Below are 13,400 nucleotides of genomic sequence, written 5' to 3' on the forward strand. Positions count from 1 at the left end.
ATGAAGTTTTGAAATTATGCTAAAAATAACTAGCTTTCCATTGTGCAACCAGTATTATACAGAGTGCTTGATATGAACCAATGACAGTTTCTGAACGATGCTGAAATCATAGCTGTTAATTACACCAAGTTTTTAAAAAAAAACAAGATGAAGAGATAAAACAAACTGGCCCAGAGGGTGCAAGCCCTGACTCGGATTTATAGTTCATAAATAATCTGTCATTTTGGCTGCATTCCTTTTCCCATCACTCACTAATTTGCTTCATATTTGAAAGGCAGAGCGATAAATAGTTCTCAATTATAACCAAGTACTTAGGCTGAAGTTCCAATGTGTGTGGTTGGGTTTTTTTTTTTTTTTTGTACAACAGGTTTAAAATAAACCAAGCATTGAATCTCCTTTCAAATTTTTACAGAGTCTAAGGGTACGTCTACACTTACCGGAGGGTCCGGCGGCAGGCAATCGATGTTCTGGGATCGATTTATCGTGTCTGGTTTAGACGCGATAAATCGATCCCGGATCGATCCCGGAAGTGCTCGCCGTCGACGCCGGTACTCCAGCTCGGCGAGAGGAGTACGCGGCATCGACGGGGGAGCCTGCCTGCCGCGTCTGGACCCGCGGTAAGTTCGGACTAAGGTACTTTGAATAACGTAGCTGAATTTGCGTACCTTAGTCCGAAATGGGGGCTTAGTGGGGACCAGGCCTAAGTGTCAAATCAGAGCACAAAGGGGGGAGGAAGTATCATGAAAAGCTGCTTGATGATCAATCAAAATTCAACCCTTCGCTGTGAATGACTAAGTTCAACTCTGCCCACTGGTGCATCACAAAATGGAATAAATAAAGTGTGAAAGAAGACACTGAGTGCAGATATCATTTTTTCTGTTGCACACTTCTGAAAACACTGAATTTGTAGCTGAAAAAGTACCATTAGGAGACTAATCTCCATTGATGATATCGATCCGAAGGAGAGCAAGAGATTTCTGACCCATTAAAAACATACAAGATCATTTAGTAGTCATCATGGCTTCCTCTTCTTGCTCTGTAAGTAGCCAACTGGCTGAATAAGCCAATATTCAGTATAAGTAAGGGTGGCAAAATCTGACAGTATATATACTTAGAATATTTTTGTGTGTTTATGGTGTTTTTTTCATCTCTATTTTATGTGAGGCAATTCATAAGTCTAAGGATCTGCCCTGAATCTTATTTAAAACCTTGTAAATCCTTGCTTGTAAAAAATATAAAATTTTAAATGCTGGATTTAAAATGAAGGGTTTCTGCGTTAAATGACTGAACAGAGACTAGTTAAAAAAATCCATCAAAATGATCCAGCAATTTTCTAATAGGAATCAGACCTACTGTAGCTATTCAACACTGTTTTGTGTTCCAGTCCTTACCTTATCAATGCTAGCTTGCCTGCAGGGGAAAGAGAATGTGAAGCCCAAAGGGAGACGTGCACCTTTTATTCCCATGTACTCCAAAAAATCTGCTATGCACTGGACAATGTGATCAAAGAGCTGGAAGAACAGAAGCCGTGTGTAAAAACCAGCACACATTTAATGGACAATAATGTGGCAAAAATAATAACTAGTTTGGACATTACCTCTTCCCCTGTTCCTTGCATAATTTCCAAAGGAATGGCAAAGATTTTATTGTACATTCTCACAGATTTTCTTCTCCCACTTCTAATTTTCACAAGCAGAACTCTGAAATTTGTTCCCCCAAGATCAAGTGCAAGGAATTTTCCTTTTTCTGTATCGGAAAAACAAGTATTTTTTTCAGTGCTTCTCAACAGTTAGACATAGTACATCTGCCTAGTCAGAACATGCAAGCTACGGGAGCCATTACAGCACACCATAAATACTGGGTAAGAGCTGACTGGGAACTCTAATTCCCATCCTGCAGAAAATTCCCAAGTTTAAAAGGTGTTCCGAAAGGGAACGGAAAATAAAATATCAAAATTTCTGTAGAATGGGAATTCCCAACATTTGTTTAGAAAAAAACTTCTATTTTGTTTCAACCTTTTGAAAATGTTTCCAAGGCTTCCTGAGCTTCCGGGAGCCCCAGCAGCCTGCCCAGTGGGGAGCTCAGCCGTTCAAGGAGCCTGGGAGCCAGGACTCTGAGGGCTACCAGGCTGCCAAAGAGCTAGGAGAGCTTGGAACCCCGCCTGCCTGGTAGCCTGCCACAGAACCAGGGACTCTGTCAAGGCTGTCAAGTAGCCGGGAGCTTGGAAGCCCTGGGAGACTGAACTGCCAAGGAGTCAGGAGCATTTCACGAGACATTGAAACTCTGACGAATTGGCAATTTCCAACAGAAAAATGTTCCAGAGGAAAATTTCCAACCATCTCTACTATGTAACCTTACATTTTGGTGTGCCTGGCAAAGACCCTTACCTGTTCCATCTGGTGTCCCACAAACATAAGTTGGTAACATTTTCACTGTGGCAGTCGCATGTGTTTCTTTCTTCAGTCCATATTCCAATTCTTCCCTCATTTTATTTTTCACTTCTATAAGATTCTCCTTGGAAAGTTCAAATGATGCTAGAATCTCATCAATTTGTTTGCGCTGAGATACCAGTCTGCACGCAACTGCAGTTACCATGGCTGCTCCCTTCGCACTGCCACTTTCAGAGAGAAGAAATCGGACATCACAGTTTGGGACCAGCCTTCTCACAACCTTATGCAGGCGTTTAGGATATCTGGAAGAAAAATCATTGCCTTAGACCCTTGCAAAATATTGTTTGTATAATATACATGTACAAAACCATACACATCTGTAATAAACACACAAAACTTCATAAGTACAAAAGGAGAATTACCAAATGCAACCTCAGAAATTAAGAGGGGAAATGGGTGTGCAACTCCTGTTTTCTGGTTATTGGCAGCTTCAGTTATTACTGTAGGTGCGAAGGAATTATTGGCAACATCTCCCATGATCAAATCCACACAAATAGGCTATAATGAAATTACACCTTAAAGTCTTGCTACATTGGCTAGTTCAAGTGGGAAGAAGATCCTGGGGAGAAGGGAGGCCCCTAATATGACATATTGGGGAGGGTGTAAAGATCGGCCTTAACCAGACCAGTTACAACTTGCCACCTTCTCAATTTTGTGGAAGAGTAGGTGTAGATTCAGATCCAAGCTTTGAATTCAGGCCCCTCTTTCCATAATGTGCCGACTCTGAACACTCTAGAATTTGGGTAAGCTTGATTTAGATTAGATTCTGGATCCAAACTTCTCAACTCAGGTACACCTCTAGTTAAGAAGGAATGGTGCTACAGCTAATAAACCAAGGGTTCAAAATAGAGAAATGAATTAGGAAAGAAAGTTAATTTGAAAATTCCATGTGATAGATCATAATAAAATGTATTGCGTTGATTGTTTGCTAGAGGAGCTGTTTTTATTAGTTTGTTTTACAAAAAAATCTTTTATCTTTATAGATTTCACATTCAAGTATTGTCTCAGAAAGGTGAATGGTACACAAGACATGTGGTGAATGTCCGTCCCCTCCCCCGATCTAATGTTCGTAACCTTTGCTAAATAACCCAGACAAAATAATATAGCACCTAGGCAGCTTACTTACTGAGGGTGTGTTTTATACAGAGTTCCATCTATTCCAACAGTAGTTCTCAGTCGTATAAGTTTTTTATTTTCTCTCAGACGGGTCAGTATTGCTGCTAAGGCAGCAGCACAGAGATTTGCGGAGCGAAATGAAACGATGGTGCAGACATGCTGAACAGCAATGCAATCTTCTTCAGAAGGAGTCAGGCCCAGTTCCATCAGTATCTCCTTAGTGTTTTGGAGACCTTTTTTATGTCTAATACCAAACAAAGAAACATACGTTAACCTATACTAGAATAATTGTGTCTGGATGTGACTAACAGAAAACAACACAGATTTAGGTCACAAGAGATTAGGCAATTTCCTGAGAGCACTGGTTCTATGTGCTTCATAGATTACTAGTTGTCCACAGACGATTTGCTTCCAATCTGCAGTGAGCTGGCTGATTACAGGTTGATAGCTTCTCCTGTTCATTTTTCATTTTTTTAAGGTTTCTTGCCATGAATCAGGTTGTCCAACCAAATAAAATTAGAAAGTCTCAGAAGGCCTGATACAGCTCCAATGAAAGTCAATGAAAAGATTCCCATTAAGTTTAATCTGAGTTGACTTGACCCTTGAATAAACAGGGGAGGGCGAGTTATGTTTAACAAACATTAAACAGGCTGCTCCTTTTCTGTATCACTTTCACCCTTGTCTGCTTTCTCAGGTTTTAGATTATTATTAGAAGTAGAACTGGAGCACTACATGCTAATATTCAAGACAAAATGCTGTTTTAAAGATAAATGTGCATTTCTTGCTTTTCCCTTAAAGAACATAATAAAGTCAGGGTCCATTTTGTGGCTGGAATATGGCCCATGTTTAAAACCAAAGCACCAGAAACAGAGTTTTCAAACACTACAGACAGTCATCAATAACATGGGCTGTCTGCAGATCCATAATGCTCTTTATCCAGCTTTATAAACCCAAACATAATAACAAGTATGAATACATAAAGCCTTCCACTCTTCTGAAACACTGAAAACAGCTCAGTGGATCTACACACATGGTTAGGGTGACCAGACAGCAAGTGTGAAAAATCGGGACAGGGGATATGGGGTAATAGGAGCCTATATAAGAAAAAGACCCAAAAATCGGGACTGTCCCTATAAAATTGGGACATCTGGTCACCCTACACATGGTCAGGTCTCTCCATTTGTTACATACGATAAATATAATACATTTTAATAGTTCAGTGTGTGTTTGCCTCTGTATTACTTTATTACCTATTAAAAGACCAGTATGGTCTATTAGATTCTCCCATTGATTCTAGCACTGTATTGATTTGAGCAGAAATTTGATCATCAATCCAGGATCAATCTCAACAATCAATTTCAAATATTTACATATTATAATAGCATGGAAGATGACTAGTTGCACTTATGGAAAGGCTAAAAAGTGATTACTGAGGAGTGTTTTTAAAGCTCTTACTTTTCCATAGCAGCTACATGTTTTGTCTCAATCTTGTCCTTAGTACGGAGAGCTGTTGATATCTTGCCATTGAAGAGCAGGCCTTTCTTTGCCATTTTTAGAAGAATGAGTCTTACAAGTTCTCCTAAATACAATCCACTAATCATCTTCTCAAACCTGTTAGTGAATACAAGCAATGGTTACACTCAAGAAAGATACCTAGGCGTCATCATGGATAGGTCTCTGAAGAGATCTGCTCAGTGTGCAGTGGCAGTCAAAAAAGCTAACAGAACATTAGGAACCATTAGGAAAGGGATAGATAACAGAAAATATAATCATAGAATATCAGGGTTGGAAGGGACCTCAGGAGGTCATCTAGTCCAACCCCCTGCTCAAAGCAGGACCAATCCCCAGACAGATTTTTACCCCAGTTCCCTAAATGGCCCCCTCAAGGATTGAACTCACAACCCTGGGTTTAGCAGGCCAATGCTCAAACCACTGAGCTATCCCTCCCCCACTATATAAATCCATGGTACACTCACACCTTGAATCAGGCATGAAAGTAATTTAAAAGACATACCAGTACGCCAGAGTCCTGAGCAGGGGGCGGGACCTAAACTGGAAGGAGAGTGGCCTCAACCAGAAGGTGCGGGCCCTTTAGAGCCCCTGGCCCTTTAAATCGAGATTTAAAGGGCCCCAGCCTCCGGCTGCAGTAGTGGCGGCTGGGAGCCCTGGGCCCTTTAAATCACTGCCGGAGCTACCAGCTGCAGAGGTGGCTACCGTAGCGGAGCCCTGGGCCCTTTAAATTGCCGAAGGAGCCCCAGGGGTCCCGACTGCCACCGCTACCCCGGGGCTCCAGCAGCAGGGCTCAGGCGGCGATTTAAAGGGCCTGGGGCTCCAGCCACTGCTGGGAGCCCCAGGCCCTTTAAATTGCCGCCTGGAGAAGCTGGTCCGGTACACCGTACCGGGGCGTACCGGCTTACTTTCAGCTCTGCCTTGAATACTGTGTCCAGTTCTGGTCACCCCATCTCAAAAAGATATATTAGAACTGTAAATAATACAGAGAAGGGAAACAAAAATGATTTGGGGTCTGGAAAAGCTTCCATATGAGGAGAGATTAAAAAGCCTGGGACCATTCAGCTTAAAAATAGAAGGGGGAGAATATGATAATACTTAGTCCTGCCATGAGTGCAGGGACTGGATTAGATGACCTCTCAAGGTCCCTTCCAGTCCTACGATTCTATGATAGAGGTCTATGAAATCATGAATTGTGTGAACAAAGTGAATAGGTAAGTGCTATTTACTCCTTTACATAACGCAAGAACTAAGGGTATGTCTACACTACAGGATTAATCCGAATTTATATAATTCGAATTTAGGAAACCGATTTTATAAATTCGAATGTATTCGGCCACACTAGGCACCATTAATTCGGTGGTGTGCGTCCAAGCTACCGTAGTAGCATCGATTTCCAGAGCGTTGCATTGTGGGTAGCCAATAACATCTAATTGCCAATAACATCGAATTGCGGCCACACTAACCTTAATTCGGATTAACAATACCGATTTTGACGCTACTCCTCTCGTCGAGGAGGAGTACAGAAATCGAATTAAAGGGCTCTTTAATTCGAATTAAATGGCTTCGTTGTGTGGACGGGTCAAGCGTTAATTCGAATTAAAGCAGCTAAATCCGAATTAAAGTCGTAGTGTAGACCAGGCCTAAGTGGTTTAAAACAGACATAAGGAAGTACTTCTTTAAACAACACACAGTCAGCCTGGGGAATTTGTTGACAAAACTGTAACTGGGTTCAAATCTGCATTAGATATGTTAATGAAAAATAAAGTCCATCCACAGCTATTACCCAAGATGGCCAGGGATGGAACCCCATGCTCAAGGTGTCCCTAAATCTCCACTTACCAGAAGCTCATACTGGACAACAGAGAATGGATCACTCAGTAATTGCCCTGTTCTGTTCATTCCCTCTGAAGCATCTGGCACTGGCCATTGTAAGAAGACAGGATACTGGGCTAGATGGATCATTGGTCTGACCCAGTGTGACCATTCTTATGTTCTTATATTCTTATAGACAAAAACACCAAGGTACCTAAGTGAATCTAATTCTTTCTACAGATCACCAGAATTGCTATATGTTTAAAAGGTAAAATGTAATTAAGCCTACATAAAAGTAGGTACCAGCAACTCTCTGTATTTTTGTAGGGATATTAAAGAAGGTACTAACAGTGATTCCCCCAAGTAACAGTGACCCCCTCATAATTTGTCCCCCACACTTTAAAATCCAACAGTTTCACCAAGTACAAAAATCTCTTGGGTCTTCTGTTAAAACTTGTAAGCTACTGTCTGTAGAAACCATTGATTGTATCTATCCTGTGAAAGATACTTTATTACTATGTAAAACTTACAAACAAGTTAATTGACTTTGTTCTTGAAGTAATTGCTACAATGTAAACTAACACTATAAGCCGTTAAGTGACTTTCACTTCATTGTAATAGCAACGGCTCCTAGGACAGACCCCCGCCCTCTGTGATTAAAGGGCCGGGAGTCTCAAATGAATTAGCACACACCCCGAAAGTGGTGGAGACAGTAAATTAAAATATGGTTAAGATATGGAATGTATGCTGATGAATGCTTGATGTACATGAATGGTTAGGGAGGTGCCAGCCTAGAAAGGGAGTATCCATCGGCCGAAGAATGTGTCAAGTGGATAACCAGACAACCCCCGGAGGGTAAACTGGGATCCACCCCATCACCTGGAAGGATGAGAAACACAAACTTTGGACAGTTTGGAGCCACCAGGAATGTGCCCAGGAATGTGCCAACTGCTGATTGAGTCAGCAACAGCAGAATGAAACAGCTCCCATAGACTAACATAGGAATTAATTCCTATAAGAATGGACTCTCAAGACTGAGGACTTTGAGTCTCTGGTTCTGCTGCCAGCCTCCAGGAGCATCAGGTGCACCTGACACAGACTCGGCTCCATCCTCATGACCAAGATACCTGGCCAGTAACTTGGCATGAACAACTTCTAGGCTGGTAACTATAACACCTATACAGAACTTAAATGAATGATTGTGTAAATGAATATGTGTGTGTGTGTGTGTGTGTGTGTGTGTGTGTATAAGGAATAAGTAGTGATAGGAATAAGTAGTCAAACAACGTTGTTTACTTTTATCTTTTGCTTTACCATTATATTTACAATAAATGTGGCATCTTTGCCTTATCCCTCTTAATAAGATCCTGCTGGTTTTTATTCTATTGGTATAACATTTTAAACTGGTTATTAACAGTCATTGACGCCATATTAAACATGATGCATTTCATTCCAAAGGCTCTAACAAGTAATACTGCAGGAATCTCACTGTGATAAAATGATACATTTCTGTAATTAAAAGAATAATGTGAGGGAAAAACATCAGATTACCAGCCTTTCAAATGGTAGCAGTTAAACCTGGGTGTGCATTTACTTTCTGTGACACAAGGACAAAGCAGGTATGCCTGTGTTAATGCTTCTTAAGCAATGTATTAATATATTTGCCTGCAACCCAGCCATTGGGAGGAGCTTGGATGAAATACACTTTTAACACAGGTTTCATCTATATGCATTGGGGACTCCTCTTTTGAGCACCTACAGGGTGACATGCAGAGAACACTTTAGAAGATATTGTGTCACAGAGAAGCAGTTTTCAATGACTGACCTTGCATAGGAACTCTTGGCATTCATAGTGAATGAGTGGACTGAGGTTACACTAATATTCCTAATTCTGTCACTGCTGAGGAGCTATCCCCACCTCTATCCTGTGGTCCCTCATTAACATGCAAGTAATTTAAGAACACATGACAGATACTCTCATGAAGAAAAATTATAACAAATCAGCCTCACTTCCTCATTTTACTCCATCACAAAATGACAACAGAATTACTGACTAGTAATAATGTAACATTACTGGTTGCTTTGTGGGGATAGAAGGTGAAATCCTGACTCCACTGAAGTCAAGTCAATGGCAAAATTCCTATTGACTTCGGTGGGGCCAGGATTTCACCCAGAGTCTCCAACAGGACCCTTCCATCTGAAATAAAAGGAAACGGAGTTGCAAAAATTATCCAGAATGCATGAGGTCTGTGGCTTCCAAGTCACACTGTGCAGTTTGGGGTGCCCCGGCCGGTGAAGGCTCACAGCAGCAGTGTGGCACAGCCATGTAAGAGATCCCACCATCAACCGGTAGGTTACAGAAAGGAAGGGGATCTTAACTGAACCGGTCCCAGGAACACTTTGGGTGTGGATGGATGGAGGCTTGAGCCAGCTTCCATCATGGCTGAACTAGTTCACCTAACCCTACTTCCATTCCCAAGGGCTCTATAGCTCAATGTACGCTCGGTAAACAGACTCAAAATGTGGAGACTGTCACAGAAAGCCTCATGTTAGTAAGTGAAGGAGGAACAATACTTACAGTTGTTTTCCAGGATTGATAGATCCCAAGTCAATCTCCCTGTCAAACTCAGTCCTGAGATCATCCAGTGACCCATCGTCTCCAAAGGCTCCCCACTCAGTGTTAATGCACATCCTCCCCTCATCACCTTCCACCAGATCAATGTTACTCATTTCTTCCATGTAGCAGGCATTCGTGCCAGTTCCTGAGTGTATCAGAAAGAAACAAATTTACACATGAAGAATTAATTGAAAATACATTTTAGAATTAGATTCAATATTTTCTTTACCGGAAAATGTACTTTCATTAAGTTACATGTTAAGCTATACAAAACCTTCTGTATCTGAAACCTGTTAAATGACCATTGAATATCAAGGAAATAGTGAATGAATGAAATGAAATGAATACAAGGGCTGAGTCATTCAAAATATTTGTGCTATTTCATATTCACTCATATATGACACTTTACAAGAATAAAATTGGGAAAATGTGAAGCGGACATGTTATGAAGAGAGTATATGATTCTTGTTGGGAAAGGTGAGAGGAGGTTTTCCTTCTCTGGACAAAAATACATGGATCTTCTACAGCATTAGCAGAAACATTTATTTTGTAGGTCAGAATCTCCTGAAAGAATTGGATAGAAACACAACTATAGCCTCCTTTATTATTTGATGATATATCTGTATATGAACAGGAAATTCCTTTACCATTATGGACCTCTCACTTCCTGACAGTATAAACTATAAACAATGTCATTTTTAAGCATGATTGTTGCAGTCATCAAAAGGCTTGAAAATACCAACTGTAATGAAATATTTTGCAAACAGCTGGCAAAAAAAAAACAAAAAAACAAAAAAAAAACAGCTGTTCACTGTGGGTCTGACCCCAAGAGCTCTCCAATGTCTCAGGACTTGCCAATGTCTTCTTGTCTTTATTTTTTCTTAACAGAACTAAATATGTACATGCAGAGGTAAAATTTTAGGATATATTGAATTGTCCCAAGGTTAGGCAGAAGTCACTAGAAGACAGACCAGGAAGGGAGAAAGACAGACAGACAGGCATCTGTGTAAGAATAAGAGTAAGTAGAAGCATTCAGGAAGTGATCATTTGTAAAAGGTCCCAGGTAAAATAAAACAAGACAAGTAACTTCTTTTTAAAATATAAATTTGTATATAAGATGACAACACTCATTTTACTGATTTGGGACTAAATTTTTTCAAGCCAACCTTAACCAAGCCACTATTTTTGCATTTGCAATTTTTTGGATGTGCAGGTCACTTAAATGTTTATATTCCACTTTGTATCCAAAAGTGAGAGACTAGTGCTTGAAAATCCAATCTTTTATGTTTTTCATTTTCAAATAGTTTATTTTTGCATTGTGAAGTTGAAAATGCCTCCATCCCCCAGATTTGCTAAAATCATAAGCCTGCTTTTTCAACCCTGCTTTAATAAAATAAAATTACCTATTATGACGCCAACTTCACAGCGCTGATCATCATATCCACAGGTCATCATTGTTCCCACTGTATCATTTACCAGTGCTAAAACATCTACATCCACATCCTAAGAAAATAAAGACCGCTAGTGAATAGAAAAATATTTACACCCTTCCTTATAGTTAAGTAAGTGTTTAGACACAACATTGTTAAATTGGGCCCTCTAAAAGTTAGTCTATGTGACTAAGATTAATTTACTTCAATGGGATTTAAGCATATGCTTAATAAGGATGGACTTAAGCACATGCATAAGTGCTATGCTGAATCAAGGCCAGAATCTTCAGTTGTTCTCCCATTCCCTCCAATCCACCAGTCCTTAGTCAAGAAATTAAAGAAAAACAAAAGCTCCAATTTTGATGCGATGGCACCAAAGATCACCATGCAAGTCACTAAGAGCCAGATTCAGATATCCTTACTCATGTGAAGAAGCACCTTATTTCTTGCATAGCCCCACTGAAGCCAAAGGGAATTTGAGGGAGTAAAGAGCTACTCAACCTAAGTAAGTGCACCAGATTCAGGCCCTAAGTAACAAACATTTGCGTCAGAGCTGCACAGATTCTTGCTGATGTCAGTGACACCAATACACAGACGGAGAACAAATGAAAAGCAGAACTGGGTTTTTCGCCACGTTAGAAACAGTGAAATATAGTATATGCTAAAAGGAGGTCAAACACACCATTTTTTTTTTCATATTTTGTAAATGTTACAAGGGATAGAGAAGGTGTAAAAGGAAACTAGCTTTTTAAAGTGCCACTGAATACGTAAAGGATAGCGCTAAAAATTAAGTTTTAATTATGTTTCATTACTAATTTTAAAATGTAATCAATCATCCCATAGTTAGTACTTTTTATTGCAATCACAGCAAAGTCAAGCACAAATAAACTATGCTTTAAGACTATAAAAGCTATCCTTCATTATCAAATATACGCTATTTATTTCTATATGATTAAATGATTTTATTCTATTTATTATTAAGTCTTCTTCACTATAAAACTTGCCTTATGCTTCCTGAGGACATGGCGCAGAGAGCTGATCACATCTGTCTCCTGCACTCCTCGTACCTTAAAGTACTTTGTCCAGGAAAGTAGCACACCCTTTAAAAATATTCAATCTATGTTACAAATTTAAAAATAAAGTTTAGCATTGATAACTACAGAGGCAGTAGAGAATAGAGTATATTCTATCATTGGCTTTTGGAGAATTTCACTGCCACTACTACACGTGTAAGAATTTGAGCAGAAGTAGCGGAATCATCCATTGGCAATCCACTGGGATGCGGAGTAAAGGTCTTTTCATACAAGCAGCCTTGTCAGCTATAGCCACCACCAAAAATACTACAGAAGTGGTCAAAATAAGACCCTAATCCTGTTAACAATTATGCACGTGCTTCGCTTTAAGCATGGGTAGTCCTATAGACCTCAATGGGCCTACTCACATACTTAAAGTGAAACATGTGCATAGCCTTTGCAATGTCAGGGCCTAATACACTAACTTATTATTTTAAGAGAGGTAGCAAAAAACAGGCAATCAAATAAGGCAGTCAGTGCAGCTTCGGTTCCCACCCCCCATATGCTATCTGATTATTTCAATCATGTGCCCCCGGTTTTTCAAATCTACTATAAATATCCCAAACAAGAGGGATTAAAATATAAGCCTGCTTTATAGCACAGAAATAAGTCTTTTGAAATCCATATAGTATTTTCTATCAGCTGAGTAAATCATTATTTAAATCCTGTATTGACACATAAAAGAAGAGTTTTAATTTATTGCTTCAGTTGCACTGAAATATGATAACTAATCCTTGAGATCTACTTCAGCACATAATTGTGATTCCCACCTCTTCCTCTTGTAGGTTTATAACACTATGCAGAGTGTGAAGGGTAATATGAAACTTGGTTGAACTATGAATATTTCCTCAGAAAGCCACACAAAGATTACTTTTCCCTACACTGCCATATGTTAATAATCCTTTCAAAAATTCTCTCTGAGTTCTACTACTACTACGACATAGCTACCAATACTATTTTTTTAATCTCACCTCGTCTAATTTAGTCTGTATGCAAGGAAAAGAAAATGTAAACCCAAGAGGGAATTTCTTATGTTTTATGTTTTTGGTCTCCATGAAATCTGCCAGACAGTCAGCGACATAATCGAACAGCTGTATAAAAGAGAAAGAACAGGACAGGTCAATAGCATCAATTATATTCAACACAGAAAGCCATTCCACAGAGGAAAATGCACCACATACTTCTGTTCCATTCCCATGTGTGATCTCCTTTGGGGTTGGGTAGAACTGGCTCTCCATTTGAACATTCTGCTTCCCATCTTCAGACACTTTCACTTTTAAGACTCGAAACTTGGAGCCACCAAGATCTAGAGCAAGAAAATCCCCCTTTTCTGCAATAAAAACAATAAAGGTTACTTCCTACTACAGCAGTATACAGTAATGTGAAGCAT

The 13,400-nt window shown here is 39.8% G+C and overlaps 1 protein-coding gene across 1 annotated transcript in view; it reads right to left on the reverse strand.

Moving 5' to 3' along the window:
* LOC135881407 (hexokinase HKDC1) overlaps positions 1-13,400 on the reverse strand; it is a 37,430-nt gene that overhangs the window by 10,267 nt on the left and 13,763 nt on the right. The window contains exons 3-12 of the mRNA XM_065408060.1: positions 13,192-13,340; positions 12,982-13,101; positions 11,942-12,037; positions 10,911-11,010; positions 9,469-9,652; positions 5,022-5,177; positions 3,577-3,810; positions 2,388-2,692; positions 1,598-1,746; positions 1,392-1,511 (exon numbers count right to left, since the gene is read on the reverse strand). Coding sequence (XP_065264132.1) covers positions 1,392-1,511; positions 1,598-1,746; positions 2,388-2,692; positions 3,577-3,810; positions 5,022-5,177; positions 9,469-9,652; positions 10,911-11,010; positions 11,942-12,037; positions 12,982-13,101; positions 13,192-13,340 — 1,613 coding nt within the window. The remainder of the gene's footprint in view (positions 1-1,391; positions 1,512-1,597; positions 1,747-2,387; positions 2,693-3,576; positions 3,811-5,021; positions 5,178-9,468; positions 9,653-10,910; positions 11,011-11,941; positions 12,038-12,981; positions 13,102-13,191; positions 13,341-13,400) is intronic.

The sequence above is a fragment of the Emys orbicularis genome, chromosome 7 (genome assembly GCF_028017835.1).
Source record: "Emys orbicularis isolate rEmyOrb1 chromosome 7, rEmyOrb1.hap1, whole genome shotgun sequence".
Taxonomy (NCBI): Eukaryota; Metazoa; Chordata; order Testudines; family Emydidae; genus Emys; species Emys orbicularis.